At 38.2% G+C, this 21,391-nt stretch overlaps 1 protein-coding gene across 5 annotated transcripts in view; it reads right to left on the minus strand.

Moving 5' to 3' along the window:
- The window catches only part of EEA1 (early endosome antigen 1), a 138,741-nt gene that overhangs the window by 109,289 nt on the left and 8,061 nt on the right, over positions 1-21,391 (minus strand). For 4 of the 5 annotated variants that reach the window (XR_008452446.1, XR_008452519.1, XM_054080945.1 and 1 more), the window contains exons 3-9: positions 18,652-18,774; positions 7,701-7,828; positions 3,736-3,790; positions 3,560-3,625; positions 2,672-2,711; positions 1,716-1,823; positions 1,508-1,629 (exon numbers count right to left, since the gene is read on the minus strand). Coding sequence is in view for 3 of the 5 variants with exons in the window: in XM_054080945.1 (XP_053936920.1) it covers positions 1,508-1,629; positions 1,716-1,823; positions 2,672-2,711; positions 3,560-3,625; positions 3,736-3,790; positions 7,701-7,828; positions 18,652-18,774 (642 nt within the window). In the remaining 2 variants the exon portion in view is untranslated. The remainder of the gene's footprint in view (positions 1-1,507; positions 1,630-1,715; positions 1,824-2,671; positions 2,712-3,559; positions 3,626-3,735; positions 3,791-7,700; positions 7,829-18,651; positions 18,775-21,391) is intronic. The other variant, XM_054081017.1, reaches the window with a different exon arrangement.

A 21,391-nucleotide genomic window follows, 5' to 3' on the forward strand; every position in this document is an offset into this window, starting at 1 on the left:
ACAATATTACACCTGTGGGAAAGGAAAAGAACAAAAAAAGAAAAAGCAACACCACCCACAGCAAAATATCTATAATTCCCAAAGGAAACAGCATTTAATGGCTGTTTGCCAATTCTTGCCTACTAAACTTTGAATGTGTTGATTGATTTCAACCAAATCTGACAGATTAGAACATCTCAATGATTACATTTCTGTAATTTTCATGTAAGCAGATGGGCAGGTACAGGAGGGAGACTGTCCCTGGGACAAAACACTGAAATGGCAGGGAATCCATGCAAGACATTTATGTGAAGTCTCAATTCCCTAAGACGTAGGCTATATTGACTCCACCACTCTATAGAATGTATTACTGTACACAGTCCTGAGATGATCCTGTGAGTGAGACACATAACAATCCAGCGCTACACAGACTTTTATAATGATAGTGCATCTGCTTTCAAAAACTATTCCAGAAAACCACAGGAACAGACAAGAACATGGGAGCTAAAGCAAATGTCTTGAAAGTAGTATCAGACATGCCTCATACCAGACCCATAGGTAAAACTTGTAATTCCATCTAAAGCACTATAACACCCTTCAAAATAAAAAACTATGGAGGAAAATAAGGCAATATTGGGCAGCAAAGAAAGCAAAGACCTGCTGCCATCTAGAACAGAAAAGGTATAAGAAAAGGCTAAGAATGCAGAAGGAGAAAGGAAGACAAGAGACGTCTCAAAAGAGAAGAATGGATAGGTCCAGTGGCTGGACAGGGCCAAGAGGGACTTGTGAGTCCTTCAGTGCAGCCAGCTACAGGGAAGAAGGGAGATAAATAAGTCCTACTTTCCTCCAGAGTCTAAGCAGTGGCTGAGTGGGAGAAACTAGGAATTCCCCTTCACTACTGCTTTCTAAGTGGCACGACTGCTGAGCCACTGGGATTGCTCCCTGGAGCCACGGCCGTGTATAAAAGTCACCAGGAGCCACAATCCTGGAATACACACGCACTGGTATCATCAGCCAAGCGCAAGAGGGACAACATTAACACAGACATGGTGATGACAGCTGCCAGCCTTTTCAGCTACCATATCACAAACACCTCTCTGAGCACTTCTCATGATAAATGCAGCTGTCCTGAGACAGAGCATAACACCTCATGGGAAAAGCGTGATCTAAGACAGCTGTGGAAATCAGCAATGGCACAGTCGAAGTACAGGCCTGCACAGCACATCTATACATGTAACCCTCTGCAAATCTGCTGAAGGGTAGAGCATCAAACAAGCAGACTATAATACGTATTAAATTTTACCTTTATCTTAGAAGTCAGAAACTACATCTATTTCCTCACTGGAAATAGACTGAAAATTTAGGTCAGTGAAACAGAGCAGTAACTGGTGTTCTGAACTTTTCAGCCCACAAGCAGAAGTCTCAAGGTTCAACAGAGTTTGATTGCTTTAAAACCGCGTTTGCAAGCATTCAAGTGTGTCCCTCCCTTGACCTGAAAATAACAAAAATATTCATGTGACGTGAATACCAGCTCTGTCTTTAGGTATTCCACTGTATTTCTCTCCTTCTGCAGTTCTTGTGTCAGGTTTGTCACTTTCTGTTCTGCACCTTCCCGAAGACTGATTTCTTCATCATACTTCGATTTAAGATCTAGGAAGAAAGAAGTTGAATAAAGATCCACTTGCACAAGTAGCACAAGTAGGGAACAGAATCAGAGCTCATGCTAATATACTCACCCACAATTTCAGTGGACAGTTGTGCTGCTTTTTGCTCAAATAAGTCTTTCATTTGCTTAATGTTAAAATTTTCTACTTGTATTTCTTCTAGTTGTCGTTCCAATGATTCTATTTCCATAAAAATAACAGTATTATTTTCTGGAAGAGCTAGGACAACACAGTTACTCACATCCATAATGAACCTCAGCAGGTAAATAAGTAATACAAGTTTACCTAACATCCAATTAACTTAGTAAAGTGAACAACTTTAGTGAAGTTAAATATCTACAAGCATGATGCTGGAATCTGTCATCAGCTGAGTATTCTGCAGGACTAAGTAAGTACATATTGGTTTTCACTAGTCACAATTAACCTTTCAGATCACTGCAACAAGCCCCGCAATGTGATTAAAGCTCTTTTATCACAATCAGTCTGATACTTTATGCACACATAAGGAAAATTCTATTCCATGAGTGCCTCATAGAAAAAAACATAGAGGGAAAAATATTGGTCTGCAAAACAACAACAAAAAACAAATACCAAATTGTCTTCTTTGCTAACAATGAGTACGGAAAAACACCCAATAAATCCAGCACCAACAAATGCTACAGTTTAAATATCAACAATCACCGTCTTTCTTAGTAAAAGACTTGTACTGAATGCTTGAATATATGAAATTATTAAAAACACATTCAAAATTGCTCATGAGAACTGCCTTCAGTGTCAGGAGAACTCCTGTTTCACTTCTAGAAATTACAAACCCCAAGCCCCTGGGACATTTCCCCAGACAACAGCTATCAAGAGCAACCTATCTTTAGGACTTAGCAATGAACCTTGTTTCCAGTAATTCCACCATTCCATCTTTCTAGATCTTTAATTTACCAAAAGTGTGTTTTCATTAACCTAAAAGCTACACTAAAAAAAATTTCAGAAATTCCAGAACAGTGCAGAAATTAATAAAATAAAATATTAGCCACCTGTAGATGTAGCCGTTGTCAATCCATCAGACTTAGAATGCTTAAGAAAACAGAATAAATGCATCATTAGACAGTAGGAATAAAAACAACTACTTCCAATGTTCACCCCATTTTTGAAAAAGACAGGGAAATAAAGACTTCCGTGCTCAAATATTGCACAGCAATATAAAAATACCTGATTTCAAGCAGGTATATTTGGAAGACTGGAAAAGGCCGAGATTATTTTCTATTTCGGGTGTTACTACACTATCAGGCTTCCAGATCTGCAAGAATCCTGTAACAATTCCCTCACCCTCCCTTCCCTCAATATTGAAATCTGCCTAAAAAGAGAGGTTACAGACATCACCAAATACATTCTGAGAAGGCATTCTGTCAGAAAGCAATTTCTGAAGTTTTTAATCCCATATTGAAGCAGTCCGTCGTCAAAAAAGAATCAAGAGCTTCCTTAGGGCACAACACATCACAGTGTGCCTTGCCTTCTTTGTTCAATTCATTTCGATTTCTGTGAAACCACACTACTGTTCCCCAAAATTTCTTACAAGAAAGACCCCATCGCCCTTTCTTGTACCAGATAAAACACCACATTTGATTTATTTTCTTCAATAAACTGAGTTCTGAGTAAGCCCAACAGAAGGAAAAGTCTGAACTGAACTTGTAGCAGCGAGTCATATGGAAGAATCATTATCGACTCTGACTCTGTTATTCATATATATATATATATATATATGTATATAGTTACACTGTGGAGAGATAACTAGCTTTGTTTTCAAGAACATGTCAATATTCAAATTAGCTAACTAAATCAGGCCACGTGCCTTACAAAAAAGGTATTATTCTTCAATGTCAATGCTGAAGATAAACCTGCTTCAAGTATTTTAAAGAAATTACTTGCTGCTGCTGCCCCTGCAATTTCTCTAGTTCTTTCTTCAGCTCTTCTGAATACCACCTCTCCTCCTGGCGGGGAGAAATAAGAGAGAGAGAACTGTAAATTTGTTTGCTTAAGACAGTGGAACACTTTGCAATTTTAAACAAAGAACCACGTGCAAATAAAATACATTTCCAACCTTCAGCGAAGCTTGCAAGTCTTGGACTTCTTGTCGGAGCAGTGATACTTCATCTCTGAATAAATATATCCACAGAGTGAAGAAAATGAATATGCAGTGGTTATATTTTGTCAATTATATGCAGGTTATAGTGTCCATTAAAAAAATGGGAGTAACAGCCATGTACTACATAAGCATAACTCACATAATTACAAATAGTTTACTTTTAGAATTTTTGAAACTTGGAACAAGCAGGATTAATAGATACTTATTAGCTCAGTTTGCACATCAGTTGAAAAATGCTAAACATATTAACTGGATAGCTAAAGAAACAGATATGCAAAAAATCTCATTGAAACAGAATGTAAACCTAAATCACTGCATCAGCTTGACCACAATATTTCAGAATGGCAAAAATGTTCATTGGGATGTTTAACTGGTTTACATGCCTTTGTATGAAAAGGACCAGTCTATTCTCCTGCACTTCTCATATCACATAAAGGAGTGCTGCTAAGAGACAGCACGCTATCTTACTTCTTTTGAAATACGCAGTTACATAATTTTTCATCCACACAGCAATTCCATATGCCCCGAAGATCCACTCACTTAATGGCCTGAATGTTTAAAGCCTTGGGATTATAAATTCTCAAATTTAGTTCTTGAGCCTGCAGCCAATGCAAGAACACAAGATCCAAGGCTCAAACTGTTACTAATTGATTTAGACAGTGCCCTTCTAAATCACAGGTCTCCTTACAGAACTGTACAACTATACATACAAGGATAATGTTGCATTTACTGAGATACAGCCACTTCAAACATAGACTACATAGGCCATTAAAATAATGCAAACATACCCTTTCTTATTGTTTGTACAGTGGCAATACAGGGAGTACACAGAATATACGTGTGTAGGTGCCAACATACCCACAATTCTCTTAGCTTTATACCACACAATTTTATTGCTGCTATGCTGCATTATCCCTCCTCCATAGATGTTCTTTTAAATTATTTCATAATTAAGAAAAAAAAACAAACACCAAAGCAAGTTATTCTTTAGCTAAACTGGGAAGGAATACATTCAACCTATATTAGCATATTAACATCAGGTCAGGGTCATTGAAAAGCAACTGAAACACACACACTTGAACCAATGAAGCAAGAGCTCCAGGGCAGACCAAAGCAAAACATGAGATATTAGGAAGCTAATTTTTTTTCAGAGGAACATTTTCTGTTATTTACCCATTATACTGCCCGTGTGAGACATTCACGGGAAGCTTGCAAATACAAGCAGACTGAGAAAGGTATGGCTGCAATCCAACACCCCAAAACTGCTTGTGGCTGGAGAAGGAGGCGCAGCTTTCTCACCAGTGTAAGTAAATCAGATAATATTCACACTTAAGATTATAAATGAAACTCAGGTAAGCAAATGAGTTAACTGCATTGAAGTTGGGCCTGAACATATCAGATCTGCAATACTGAAGCATTTAAGATGCTTTTGTCATCATAGCAGATAAAAGGTTTTGAACTGCATCAAAACCAATTTGTAACAAAAGAGAAAGAGAAGGGGAAGAGTTTCTAAAGTAAAGACACTTCTACCGCAGCTGCTTCAATGTTTCCAGCACAGTTTTGCTTGAAAATTTTAAGATTAAACCTAAATTCAGTTTAATTGACCAGAAGAAAATGAGGCAGGGGGTGGAGGGAGTGTAAGTGATCACTACAGACAATGTAACTTTGTGCCATCCAAATCCTCACCAAACAGCCCTCACTGCTAAGACTGTTACAATCCTTCCCTCCTCTCAGCACATCTCAGCCCCATCATCTGGCAAATCCCTACTACCTTTTCCTTATGCTCTACTCCACTCTCCATCTGTAATGCCATTGCCTCCACCCTAGCACCAAGAACCAATGGCCTTGTTGAATCACACTCAGGAGACTGACATGATTTACTCTTGACCCTTAATTATGGCAGTTTATAGAGATGGAGGGAAGAGGACACATGTAACTCATAGTACCTAACTTTCTCAATTAAATAAGGAACCCCACGTCCCAATCTTGGTCCTATGAATTACATGTAAGATTCATTACTAGACCACTAACACAGTGGCTCCCTGGTGCAGTCTGAAAAATTTCTTTAATGCAGTATTCCAAGTCTTGGAATAACATGTTTATGTTGAATGAGAGTTTCCTGCAACAAGCATGAAACTGACAAACATGAAAGAATGACACAGAAAGAGGAAGAACAGCTCCTATGTCACACAACAGCTCTCACCAGTCTTCCCTTGCTCCATTCAAACTCCCTGACCTTGTCTACCTTTTCTATTATGTTAGAGAAAACAAAACCACTTGTTCTTAAACTGTCAAAAGCCAGGCAAAAAAATAAACAAATTTCACCAGCCAACATCTGGATGACATTGGAAACTTGCAGGCATAAAAATACATCTTTCATAAACTACATAAACAATATAGTTATGACTGATCATTTCCCCCACGTGAATGCTATTATTCTACTAAGAGTATCATTTTGTGTCTAAGTTATATCACGTTGAAAAGGCTTAAACTGACAGAGAAAAAATACTCTTTTGTGAATAAATGTGCAGAGAAGGCTTAAATCAGACAGAGAAGAAATACCCTTTCTTGAATAAATGTGCACGTAGGAAACCAAATATAACTTCATTGGTCCCCTTCCACTTTCTTCTACATAAAGCCCTAATTTTTATTTTTTTGTGGCAGCAGCTGGGAGAGAAGGCAGCTATTCACAAAAAAGGGCCCATCCGTGCATGAAGACACGACCTCTGCTAATGCTGGCTCTTATTGGCTTTCCAGCTCTGCACTACACTGGGGAGAGATGCATCTTCATTCAGATAACAACTGAAATATGTTGCCTTCTACACGCTTTTCTCACTGAAGAACCACCCTCTCTTAAGTTAGTTACCTAAATACATGTATCTCTTTCACTGTATTTATCACATTGGGTCACATTTCAGCTAGTGACAAAACATTTGAACCATTTACTTCCCAGCACTGGCAGAAGCCAGCACCACCAGCAGGTGACCACCCTTGGCACTGTGCAGTGTGTACCTCTGGTTGCTGGACGAGGCCACAGGCAGCTGCTCACTCTGACACTGCTGCATACAAACCAAGGCAGTTTTGGGGAGCGTGACAGAACAGCAGCACGGACCATCATTTACAACAGTCCAAAATAAACACTGAACGGAAAAAAAAAAAACCTAGCAGGAAGCAAAAGGAAACCTATGTAAACTTTACCGCTAAAAAAAATCTCCCCAAACCACCACAGGCAGACTACTCAGTTAAACTTTCCTAGAGAAAGTTTTATATTATCAGTTCCTGCTCCATACTGCTGGTCTCAAAAATAAAACCACCTGATACGTTTCCTAAACACACATTTAACAACACAGTTTTGACCAAACAGTTAAATAAAATAAACTAGAGAAGATTTCTGAAGATCACCATGGAGTTTCTGGAAGAAGAATTAGTGACATAGACAGAAAATCCTTAGATTTGCAAACAATTAGGCAATATAGGAAATATTTTGGCAAATACTGATGTTATAATTACCCAGTAAGTACCCTAAGTACCCAGGGACAAAATCAGGTTTCTTCTCTATCTTCAGGGTTGTCTTCCCCCACCCTCAAAAGATGAAATTTCAGCTCTGTGCCAGAAATTAGGAGGAACCTGTATTTTTTCTGCCACACTCCTAAAAATTCCAGTTCATAATATTTTGTCAGCTGCATGAGAAACAGGTGACTTAACAACATAAAACTGTATATCTGATTCTCATTTATTTTCAGATCACTATCAGCCAATGTAAGTTCCAAGTTGCTTTTTAATCGTAGTTGGAAATGGGGCACGAACATTTAAATACTTCACTACATAATTAAGTGTTTAAATTAATGCAGCCTTCAGTGTAATTAGAAGCAGCTCAACACTGACACAAAAGTACATGCACAAAATGAGTACTGTTGCACCTTTCTGGTGACAGATGACCTTCCCCTCCATGAGTTGAATCAATGCCAGAATTATGAATTGCTTCATAGTGCTTGAACAGCTCCTCGGCTGATCCATGAGACTTCATACACAGAGGACAAATAAAACCCTATTATAAAAAGGAAAAGAAAAAAAAGATATGAGAAGTAAATTTTTTTCCTTCTTATTTTTACACAGAATTCTAATATTTTTAGTGCATCTGAAAGGTATTAGATACAATTGTTTAGATCTATACTAATTATTTCATGTTCTGGCAACAGTTTTGACAATTAAAAAGTCAGAAAAAGCCTACAAAAGTCACATTGCTTTAGTCAATGGGTTTTGTCTCAACAGTATTGCATAACAACAAAAATTTCATGTAGAAAAATAAGAAGTCACTTCAGAAGGACTGCTCTGAAATTTCTTCCCCCTCAAGAAAAGAATTTTCCATACAATTTTCACAATATCAGATTCTTCTTCCAAAGGGGAGGTAGCGTTTGGAGTTTGATCCTAAAAAATAAGTACAAACCCTTACTCTAAAGCACAGCTATTCATAAACCTAATACCAGCATATCTAGGCTATGGATTTTAATATGAGCCAGGAGATTCATATCCACTTTTTCCTTTGCATATAATTAATTATTAAATGCAATTCAGATAAATACTACCTCAAGAAAACCAGATCTCCACAGCCTAAAATATCAGAAATCATCCATATTCATTCCAGCATATTTACTGCAAGCTTACCAGAGTGAAAATTTAGCATAGCAACGCCCTTGTTCTACTCATTAGCCTGCAGACAAATGAAAACAGTAAATATCATGTACCTCTAAATATTTGTGGAGTGTCCAAACTGCCATTTATCAGAAGTACCATCCATCTCATTTTATCTAACAATCTATTACACTCGCTGTTAAGGGCTGAACTCTATATTGGTTCTTGATGCATTTGGCTATCATGCCCACTTCAAGCTCAATTCCCACTTATGCTACAGCCCATATACACCCTGGTGGCAAACCAGGCTTTTCAGAGTGAGAGGAAACAATTCATTTTCCCATTAAAGCCTCCCTGTAGTTCCACGCTGTGCAAAGAGGATCTTGCGCAAATGAAATTAAAGCCTCCTGTTTCTAAAATTCATTTCAGATACACTTTCGCATATTTATTTGTTACGCTTAAGTCTCTCATGCCAGTACAAATTGTAGCACACTCCAATGCTACATCAAGGCTCTTCAATATCCAAGACAGGAGTATCCCCACGGGATTATCACACTTCACATAACACACGCTCCTGCACGATTTCTGAAGGACATATGAAGAGCTTTGATATTCCTTTTCTTCTCTTAACTTTGTCTTTTTCTAACACGATACAGTATTTTGTTTCACTAGTCACTAAAAATTCAACCACCAGACACTTAATGTGGATTTAATCCAGAAGAACCATTATGCTCAGCTACTCAAGCATGGCTGGAGCTCCAGAGCACTGAATACAGACTTTGTAATTGCTATTACTTGGTTTGTGTTTCAGAAATAAATAAATACAGCCGCTCATCAAACCCACCACATGTCATATTGAAGACTAATTTTGGCACAAATAGATCAAACAAAACAGTGTAGTCCTTCGTAAGCAGAAAACAGGCATTTATCTTTAACAATCATTTATCTCCAGAATTGATCAGCACAATTTTACTCCAATTAAACCAAGTTAACTTATATGGATGTATATGTGCCAAAATGCATACAGAAAACTGGTTAAACTACTGGGTTCCCAGTAATGTTTATCTCATACAATTAGCATGTAAATTTTATGATGGCAGTGACAGTCAATCTAAGCAAAAGAACTAGAGGATGATTTCTAGCTAATAGCCATGGCAATGAACTATAAGATGGGGCAAAAGGCAGAGGATTTATTTTTCCTAGTAGATTAAAGCAGTCAGCCTCACACAGTGATGCTACAACAGCACCCTTTTGGGGTGAAATGGTACAGAGTAGTTCTCAATGTTTAGTTTAGTTTTCCACTGACAGGAAGCTCTGCTGTTCACAGAAAAAAAGCAAATGTTCCTCTTAGCACCAGTAAGCGAATTTGGGAAAAATAAGTGTATAAAATTGCTTTGGTCTTTCCTTTTTGCCCTTTATTCCTTTCCATTTAAACAGCAAAATCTGTTTCTTTTCTTGGGTTTTTTTTTTTTTGTGCTTTTTTTGATTTTTTTTTTTGTGGTTGAGTTTTATTCTGTGGAAATAGGAGCCCTTGAGAAGAGGAAAGAATAGATTATATTTGCAACTAGCCTGAGAGGAAAGCAATCAATCATTTGTCTTAATTACTAGGCAAAGCCAGGGCAAGATTTCCCAGGCAGGCAGGCAGATGAAGGCAGCAGCTACAAGGACAAGGAGCCAAAGGCAGAGCAGAGTGGCCAAGCCAAGGGAACGCACTACAGCTGAGAGCTCACAGGGTGGATGGGAGCTCTGAAGAAGCAGGTGTGCTGTCACCGGCAGGGGGGAAAAGCACAGCCAAAATTTCCTTTTTATAGTAGAAACCCCCTTCCTCTCACACAGGCAGGGCTAAAATGTGCATCACCAACGAGCCCCGTCCTTCTCCACCAGTACTGCCGTGACTTCAGCTGCCCTCACTTTTCCAGGACCTCGCACTGTTGGAGTTGGCACTCATTTACAGCTCTCACATACCCATATTCTAACACATCCTTTCCTAGAGGTCTGATGCACAAGCTCTAACAGAGTATGTCACCCTTCCGCAACATCACCAGGGAAAACATCTTTCCTATGGAGAGCCAGGGTGGGCAGGAACATCAGTGCCAGCTAAAGCTGCCAGCACCACTACTCACACATCAGAGCCTTAAACTGCACGAACCCAGGACTCAGTTTCACCTCGCAGGCTGATAAAATTCAGGTGTTGACTCTGATGGCAGCAGCGTTAACTCAGTTCTCTTTATAGTAACAAAACCAGAATCATCAGGATCTTCCTGGGCACTAAACATATGTAAAGGTTTCTTGGGCCTGCAACTATTAGCTCCAGGTGACAATCTTGTTTGGGGACATGAGTTGGGGTGTGTCTCACTTTATCTCTTTTAAAAAGAAAAATAAAATTAAATACAGCCTCAAAAATATCTCTGTCTCAGCATCATTCTTTTGAGATTAATTTTTAAAACATAAAGTGTATTTTAGTAATCTAAAGACAAATATGAGAGAAGAAGAAAGGTGGGAAGAAATCTGATGGCCTGAGCTGCTTAGATCTTGTAAGCATTTTTGTTATTTTGCAGGAACTTATATCAAGTGCAAGACATTCCTGTATTGGGACCACACCTGGACTGAATAAAGAGGAGACTGTGCAGTTACAACCATGAGATATAACACTGGTCACCACAACCTGGGGGGAGCTGAGATGTGCCTTCCAGTAAGCCTGAACTTGGCTCCCTTAAATAACAGAATCCATTAAAGAAGAAACAAGTATGAGAGCAACATTCTTGTATTTGAAGAAGGAAGCCACCATATACAACATGCAGTTATACTTCTCAAAAGGCTGTATTTGCCAAGAGACATTGAGTAGATTTCATTTTGAAATGCATTTAGGACTTACTTAGCATAAGGCTGAGCCACACAGAAGTGAAAGGCGTTTCATATTCCTTATTTAATAAAAGCAAAGACATCACTTACAGGCTCTGCAGCACCACACTGTAAGTCAATAACTAATATTTCCCTAACTGATATTTCTAAATGGGTTTTCTCTTTTGCTTTACAAAGGGAGAAAAGATCCTAGAGAAGTGAAATGATGGTTAGCTGGGGTTTGGTTTTATAAATCAAGAATTTTTTCACCAGGAGATTACAATTTATTGAATCCAAAGCTTTTTGCAGATGCTTGTCAGTTAACAGAAAACAAGAATAAAACCACAACCACCACACGTACAAGTTTTAATCAACAAGGAGTTCTTAAGATCACCACATAATTTCTGAAGCAAGATAGAGCAAGAACAGTAAAAAAGAAAAGGAGTTAAAACCAAAACCCCATATATACGCACAAGCAAGCCACTAAGGGTTAGCACACAATTTCAAGCTCAAAATTGCCCCTGGCCCAGCAGTCAAAGCGTTCCAGTAAGAAGGAGAGAGGTGCTTCAAGTCTGAATTTTCTGATCCCAAGGGAAAAGTTCGTCTTTCAGTTGGGTGTCTGTGAGCCATGCCTAGCACCCAGCACCTCCACAGCACCACAACGTTCACATTGGGACACATCTTCGTCGCTGCAAAGACTCCAAAACAGACCAGTCTCACTCAGAGCAGAAAGTGTTACGTAGAAGTTTTGTAGGAAAGTATCTTGCTTCAGCTTGAGTTGTAATGCCAGACTTCACCAAAGATCTCAGACTCCATGGAAGCACCAGAGGCTTCTTTATTTGCCCTTCTCAAGAAAGGCTCACCAATAAGCTTGTAGAAGTTTGTAGCTATTCTTCTCCCTTCTAATAGTTAAAATTTACTTTCAGACTTGATAAAGTTAAGTTTTTCCATGCTCTCTCTCTTAAAAGTCATATGAGGTAAATGATTCCTTTTGGGTAACATTAATATTCAAACAAATCTTTAATATAGCATTCTTTGGGAAGTATGCCAGGATTCTAAAAGCAGCACTGGAAGGAAACTCTCACCACAAGAACTACCATATTTCTTTTTATTGTACCAATGTAATTTATAGTGCTATTAACAGTTGGAAGAACTTTGGCCTCCCACATCTAAACATGCTGCCCAGCAAGAGCAGGGTCACAGACCCACACAGTACACAGCCAGATTGACTGCAGGCTAATGTAGAGCCCTCCTAATCCTCAGGCTATTTTAAAACTGATCCAGAAACAGTTCATGTAACAGAAAAATGAATGTATAGGACTGAATGGATTCTGTTTCTCTGGCTTTTCCTTGTATTAGTCTGTAGGACTGGGGGGAGGAAGGCAGTAGGGTGGCGGCGTAAAAACATATTTCTGCAAATTTCAGACTTCTCAGAATATTGTCCCACTTGTAATGGTATTTCTCTCACTATTCTGCATAACTCTGATCCAATGAAGTTGTTTACTGTGACTGTGAAAAACAGTATTTCCCTTACTCACTAGGAAAGAGAATTGAAGATTTTCAAAGATATTCCCTCAACAGGCTGAAGGATTCCATGTGAGGTTTAAAAAAGTAACCAAACATATATATGTAGGTGTCTACTCCCCAGTCAACAGCAACGGAGAGCTATGCAGCACAGTTAGCAGAGGAAATAACTAGTCAGCTAACCTAACAAATGTGTATACCATACGTAGAGTCAGCATAACAACTCCCCGGGCTCCATCATCTGGAGCTTTAGACACCTGCATATATATGCATTACATCTGTCTTCATCTGTCAACTGCTCTTTTTTCCCCAGAGCTTTAATGAAATGGTATTTCTGGAGCCAATATGTCTTGGGTAAGTAATGGGTGAAAGAACAGCCTACGTTATTCAAAACTCCTTTTTCACAAATTAAAGCTGGAGTTATTTGGCAGAAAGATGACATCTGTTGAAGGACAGTCCCATGGGCAAAATAGTTTTTACACAACACAATTCAGATTTGCTTATATAGCTAGAGTCCAAGAAAAAAGGTATCCCATCTATGTTTGAAAGTCACAGTCACAGCTACCCAGCTTTTTTACTATTTTCTTGAAATACCTGATGTCTGTCTAGTCTATTCTCCAATCCCATTTTAATACTGCACAGAACTGAACAAATGTCCCATTTAGGCTACTATGATTGCTGATCTACAGCTGTATGTGGTAGACAGCCATATAGCACAATTAGCGCACACAGAGCTCTACTTACTTATACAAACAGAGCTTCTGCAACATCTTGAATTTTTATCCCAGCAATTACGTCATGAGTCAAGCTTAAAGACCCAAGGAACTTTGCTATTTTCCACTGAGATGTCAATTTTAATCCACAAATACTCTCCTTGGAAAAATATTTAAGCACTGAGGTGAACCAAAAAAAAAAAAACAAAAAAGAACCAACCCCAAACCCAAAAAACTAAACCCCACAGAACTTCAGTATAATTGACGCTTTTACCATACAGAAAAGATGAATGACTATTTTGCCATACACATGCTATTGGATAGCTTAACCCACTCCAGCATGCACCAGCTTTTAAGTTTAAATAAATTTGAGTTTCTAGGTTTTATCTTTGACCTTCCAGAAATAGTGGGCCAACACTGAAGCCTACAGCCTGTTTCCAGTGAGCCAAGTGAACAAAAAGATTACGATTCAAGCCTAAAGCTGTAACATCTTCCAGCCATGACCTTTGTTTTCCCCATGTCTCAGAATCTCAACTTAGGTTAATAATGCTTTTACAGCTGTATTGTTAGAGTAAGCTGTACGCTATGAGTGAAGTCAAGAGTGTATAAAAATCGAAAATAAGTTCAAGAGCTGTATGGCATGGTCATGTACCCAGAGGTGTAAAGACTTCTCTGGAGTTGAGTTGAGGTTTTGTGTGTTGTGTATATTTGGAAAAATTCTAAATTCACCATACACATTTTTCCACTGGAGGTGAACCTCCCCAGCCTTCCCTAATACAAGATACACATCTTTACCAGCATTTAAGTAGCAAGTCAAAGCTAAAATTTGGATATCCTCCAGCTGCACAGTGATTTGAAGGCTGAAATGTTTTACAAGACAGAAGGTTAGAAGCTGCATATACTTAGGGGCAGGGGACGGAAATATACTGATGTTTCAGAGCTGAAACATATATCAAGTAGTTTCTAGGTTTTATTTCCCAATTACATATTGAAGCAATTAACTGAATCCTCAGGAATTTCTCAGAGGCAGATTAAACTGTCTGCCTAGAAAGCAAGGGCAAGACCACATTTCATAATTTCTTTCAGAAGTCTTATATAGTGGTAAGGAAAAAAATCACAATATATTTAAGTTAAAGAATAAATAAATTAGGTAATCATATATTGTTAAAAGAAAAATACAGTTGACATTTTTTCTATGCCTTCCACCAGTAAAAGCCCTTTCCTCTGTGTTTACATAAACAGTAAGATGACAGTGACTTCCTCAGATTACATTTCTAATCTGTAGGAAAGTAAAAGGTTGTATTTTATATAATTAAGACACACAGTCCATTTCAATTTTACAAGTAGGTATTTAACTTTCTGGATTAAGAGAAAAAAGATGTCTTGTACAGTTTATTTTATATCAGACTCCAGACTTGACATCTTCCCAGAAAAGAAGCTAAATTCTTCCTGAGAAGAATACGATCAAGACAATTTCTAGTTCAGTTCTCTTCTGTTATTAGTACTGATGAGTAAGACTACAAATCTGTCGCAACCTAGAAGACTACAATTTTGTCATGAATTAGAAATTCTAATCCAGTGGATTCTATTTCTTAAAGAAGTCACATCATACGGCCAACTCAGACCAAACCAGTATTCTCCATTCCCTTAGTACTGTTCAGATGCCGCAGTAAATTAAAGCACTAATGTAGTTCAACCATATTTTTTTTCCTCCAGTGCAAAGAGTTGAAAATTTTTTAATTTGCTGCCGCAAATTAATTTGAGAAGCAACTGAAAGAGCACCAGAGAGGATGAATACCAGCACTAAAGCATTGACATGACGTCCTGTGCAGAACTAATCCGAAACATTTCAAGAGCATCCATAAAAACAGAAGATGTAATCAATTGCACCTACAATAAGAGACAAGTAGGAAAAAAAAAAAATCACCATAATGAATGAGGTGTTTTCAAAGAAAGACAAAAAAAACCCATGTTTGAACAACTAGTAGGCCAATTCACACTCTAGGCAATCCTGCTATGAAAGGTCTGTTCAGAAAACATAAGGGTCCAAAGCTATGAAGAATATCCAAAAAGAATTGTTTAAAAATTGTCTTTGATTTAGCATAGTTGTAGACAAGACAATAGATGTTAGCAGCCACTGCTTTCTAAACATTGCAGGAGATTTTCTGGATGCCTGAGGATAAACAGGGAATGGAAGTCTGAAACTAAGCCTCTCTCACTGACTCACTGTTTAGATGTCCTGAACATCCAACAGGGAACAGTCAGGAAATGCTGGAAATGGTTTAGAAGTGTACTATTCCTTTAGGAAAAAGAAAATAAAACAGAAGAAGCCACACAGCTTTTGTTAGTGACACCTGCATGTACATGAAAGTTAGCAAACAATGTTGCTGTTTGGATGTGTGGTGATGCATGTGACTTCCACAGGGCATTTGTTTGGCTGTTTGGATACAGACAGTTGCCAACACTTTGGTGATTGTTCCTGCAGCTGAATAAGCCTTTGTCTTTTCAAGAAAGTGCTTTAAAAGTGCTTGGAGGGCAGAAGAAAGTATTTCACTATCATTTTTATTAGTTATCATATGGTGCAATCCCTAGTTTGACAAATGAGGACTGCAGAGAGGGCTGTGTGAGATGAAGACCATAAATAAGGTGAGTGGTGAGGATCCTTTCCCATCTCAGGACATTAGACACCTCTGGAAACTGCAGGAGTGGACACCTGTGACTGGAGAACTAGACCAACTTTCACTGTATGGAGAATAGAGAAGAGGGAATAGTACGGATAAGAGGGGCAAATGACCTGACTTGCTAAAATTCTCATCAGCAGGGGGGGTATATTAGTGGAAGATAGGTTACTGAAGGACAAAACTACTGATAGGTTACTATGGACAAAATTAGAAACAAAGGTACTAATGCTTTTATCAACCAAGTGACAACTTTTCAGATGTCACAAAGTGTGATGAAACACTGCCTTTGCAATGTGTCCTATCTCCATGCTTAAGAATTCACTGGCAAAAAAAATGAACTCAGGAGCTTCTTCAGCATTGTTTCCACCAAAATGTATTTGAACTTTTCACAGTAGTTTCCACAAGCAACAGAAAGTCAAACATCAAGTACACAAATTAAGTCAAATGTGGTAATATTTCATGTCTGCCAGATGAGATGATAACACATTGATAACAGATCATAAATGCCAACTCAGGAATGGCAAAATTGAAACAATGGGTGACAACCTAGTTCTGTTGCTGCTTCAGGACCACATTGTGGTTGTTGCAAATGTAAACTATCATTTTCCATCAACAAAATGCAAACCATCAGCTTCTCAGTAGTCCAGTATTTTAAACTTTACATATTAATATTGATAATGATTAACAGATTTCCCCACTTTTTCAATACTTCTATGCACACCGATATAATAAAGGGTCAGGAAAAAAATCTCTCTATATATTAACATTCCTTCTTTCTTTCTTTCTCTCTCACCTCTTCCAGATATTTACTGAATCACCATAACAAGAAACACAGCTTGAGCAACAGGAAACAGCAACAGCTAGGAACAACTGAATTTGCATTTCATGTGTTACACAAAACATACAAGTTTTATCAAGTTATAAAGTTGTAATCAGCTATTGACAAGTAAGAAGTACTGACAAGTAACTGATAGTGGAGAAATAAAAACTCAAAGCAGGCAAGACCCTGCAGTCAACTCCATGAAACTGTGTTAAACACAAACCAGCTTAAATAAAAGAACAACTTCTTCAGGTAACCAAACCATTTCTGGTGGCTTATACCCCACAATCTTCTGATATCATCGCATCAGGAATGCCACAATCTGTCACTGGTAACTCACAACCTATTCAAATAAGGCACTTGTATTGTAACCAGATAATAAGGAAAACAGAAAGTTTACTTGACCACAAACAGAGCTCTGCAGATGGTCCCTGCTTCAACAGGAGGCAGAGAGGTGTCAAACAAAAGCTAATCTCCAATTGTCCTGCCTCTGAGGAGGCAATCCAAGAGAGCAGCGTGGGCCAGTTTTACCACAGATACTGCACACTTAAATAAGCGACATTTCACCCTTGAAAAGAGATCTCAAGTAATTCTAGGTCTTTGGGAATAACAACCCACAATTTGAAGTCCTTCCTTCAAAAGCAAAGTGTAAATACACATTCAGTATAGGGAAGGAAAAAAAAAAACATTAGTTAGCAAATGCATACAGCAAACACACACAATAAAACCCCATCACTCACAGCGTAGATTAAACACTTTGATTCTAAAACCCAACAAAAGCAATGCTAGCAAAAAGAACACAAAACTTCACCCCCATACAAGCCCATCTAGTGCATGGCAAGCTGCTTCCCTACAAGTCAAACCTACTCTCTGAAGTTTCCTGGCAGAAAAAAATTCAGATAGCCTTACGCACTTGGAGGCTGTTACCTTGCAGAATCTAAATTTTTCCAACTGAGGAGTATAAAATAACGGACTTTGTTTTCATTGAGCAGTTTAACACTCCACAACTGGAAGAATTCAGAAATGCACTACTATTTCTAATGTATATTAACTGAAACAGCCTTGGTATTTTATTGGAGGCATACAAAAATTCCAGTAAAATTCTATATTAAAAATTTGGTTTATAATTATTTTCCTAATGTTAATGCAATATGTAAGGCTCTTAAGAATGTTCAAGAAGAGAAGCCTCTAAGTTTTTTATATTCTTATTCTCTGTTAAGTCTTTTACCTGGTGTACGCATTCCCCATTAAATATCTGCTTTAAAAATAATTAACTAATAAGAGCTCAAAACCTGTCTTTTCACAAAGAATGTAACAGATTTGATACTGTATTTATCACTACACTAAGTCTGAAGTGAAATAAATCATATCATCTTATTTACACAAAAATTAAGCAAAACTTGTTCAGAAAGATTCCATCTGTGACTGTAAGTCACAAACGTTTCATGTGAGGTACTACTGCAAACCAGAAAGCTCAACATAGATTAATTTTATTGCTGAATGTGTACTTTGGAATCATGCATAAGAGATCAAATTACGTTTCAGCACAGAATCAAAAGAAACAATCTAGAAAGCTGAAACCCAAGCCAGCAGAAGAGATGCAGGTTCATTTAAAGCAGCCCATTACCAAAGCTATCGAAACAAAATAAACAAGACCCACAGTAACAGCTGGGAGGTCACGGAGCTCCTGTCTTCCTTCTGTCCCAGTGTGCTCATTCTGGTAATGTTCAGACAGATCAGTGGAAGTTACACACACTTTCATACAGAGTGGACAGATGAAGCCCTGTGAAACGTATATTTATTTTTAAGAAACTAATAAAAACAAAAATCAGATTTGGAATCAAATGCTGTTCAAATTCTTACGCTGAAAAGTTCTCTACAATCACAAAAACAGTGAAAACCCTATATCAATACCACAGAGAAGGCAACAAGGAACAGTTATTAAGAAGATGAAAATACACAAACCTATAACATGCTTTAAAAGCTAGCACCACACTGCATACTGCTACGTGTTTTCCAGACACTTTTGGTACCCCCTTCGTGTGACAGAGGAATAAGCTGCGTAACAAATTCTGAATGGAGCATTGTAAGTTATCACATCAAACCTCTCACACAGTTTCCCATAAGGATGTGCAGATATTTCACAGAGAGAGACAGAGTGGCAAGGTGATATTGCAGAAGCACCCCTGTAAATTAATATACTATATTCTTAAACACCTAGAAAAAGCCGGGTAGAGAGTAAAACGCTGTGGGCCTCTGTGGGCTGGAGGATGCCTGCACCTCCTGGGCAGAGTGCTACAGGCAAGCAGAACAGACCGAACACAACCCTCCGTGCACACATGGAAAGGTTAAATACCCTTCAAAAAAACCGATCTCTGTGGCAAACCTGTCTAGCTAGTGCAGCCACATTACACTAATGAAAGCATAAGCACGCTGGTGGAGTCACTGCAAGCACAGAGTATGTAGCAATACTGTACTGTAGGCAGATTTGCACCGGGACCTAAGCCAAAAAGGTCAGATAGGTGTATCTAGGAATAACAGGCATCTAAACTTAACTACAGGTCTGTGTGTGATCTGAAGCACTGATGTGGCCAGAGAAAGGAATGAAACAGATTTTGACCTCTCCTTGAGCACAGAACAGTGAGAATTCAGACTTCTTCAACCCTTTTTTTTCAATATTACAATTCTCAAAAGTCAGGATTTATTTCAGCCAGCCTTGAGGAGGTAGGAAACATGAGAAACTGTACAGACTTAGAAATTAATCTCCATTTGAATCTTACAGCAATACAAATTTGAAAATCTAGCCAAGAAACTGGAGTGCAAATAAGTCAACTGGATTTCTGACTTTATGTAATACTGAAGAACCAGGTGGGAAGATAACGATAAAACAGAGAGCAAACTTTCTGCAAAGTCTGTCTATGGTGCTCCTGGAGAGACGTTTTCAGAGAGACCAAACCTCAGGGCAGCTTTGTCTGCAGGAGAAGGAAGGCCAACAGAAAGGCTCAAGTTGCATGTCTTAACACATGAATCTCAGGACCGTAAGAACCCACCACCAGCTCCAGAGCTCAGTTTGAAACAGATTTTGAAATTCTGTGTTAAAGGAGAACACACCTCTTGTAACTAAAGCAAGAGATGGTAGGATTATTGACAACTAAAAGATACTTTTTCACGTTATGCAGTATCAACCAAAAGCCACAGGGCAGCCTTTGGTCTGACCCAGCTTTGACTCAGCAGCATGAAATGCCAATAGTGCAATCTTGCAGGCACACCACTACTTTGAAAGCTCATCTTATGTCAAGAAAATACTATTGCATTAGTATTGAGGTACGTTGTACAGCCTACCAGCTGTACAGCCAGGGATACTGCACTCACGTTAAAAGAATTGTGCAATTTTAGCCAATCTCTGAATGAAGCAGTTATCTCATTGCATATTTTTATGCCTTAGTGAACTACAAAATTAATGAAATTTTAGCCTGTAATTGAAGAATATTTCTTTGCTTCAGAGACAGAGTAAATATGTGTACAAAACAGATCTGGACTCATAAATGTGTGACATGTATAACATGAAGTGAAATATTGAGGAATATCTGTTACACTGACTGCAGTAAGGCTTCAAGAAGTAAGAAAGAAGCACACGCACAGATAGAAGACAATTAGGATTTTCAACAGCACAGTGAAAGTTTCTCTTCATAACAGGCATAGATGTACTTGAACCATCATACACTTTATTCAGGGTACAAAAGGACACTTTTCTCCCTTTAACACTATAATAGGAGTAATTAACCTTGCCAAGCATTTGTATGCTAAGCTTTAAACATTTTCCAGCGAGGTAATCAGGCTACATTAGCACAAACTAGATTCAACAGCCAGTGAAGTCAGCTTGCATTTTTCAGAGTTAATATTTGACAACACTGTAAATCCAAGAACGTTGTAATATGGGTTTAAAGCAAGAGTAACAACTTATTCTGCTGGTTAAGTATGGCATACAGCACATAAGAAATGGATAGGATTTACAAGTGGTAGATTTTGACACCAACACCAAACAAAAAAACACGCATCCAATATTTCATAAGGAGGAGGAGGTTTCCAGTATACATTATAGCATAGCAGAAGCAAGGTGAAAAGAGAGTACAATTGTCATAAAATGCTAAACCTCCTCTTTCAGAACTCTCATAAAAGATTTACTAACAAGGAGTCTTAAGCTTTTGCCTCATCACTTTCAGTTTTAATAATTCATCTCTAGCATTACAGGAAAGATTGCTTGCAACCACTTAGACAGATAAGCCTAATTAACAGCTACATATCAATATGGCCTAGCCCTCCCTTTTTATTTAAATAACAATGAATTCTTAGAAGATGACACTTCTGAGTATTTCTTAGTACAGTTGTTACTTAGCTAG

Source organism: Cuculus canorus, chromosome 1 (genome assembly GCF_017976375.1).
Source record: "Cuculus canorus isolate bCucCan1 chromosome 1, bCucCan1.pri, whole genome shotgun sequence".
Taxonomy (NCBI): Eukaryota; Metazoa; Chordata; class Aves; order Cuculiformes; family Cuculidae; genus Cuculus; species Cuculus canorus.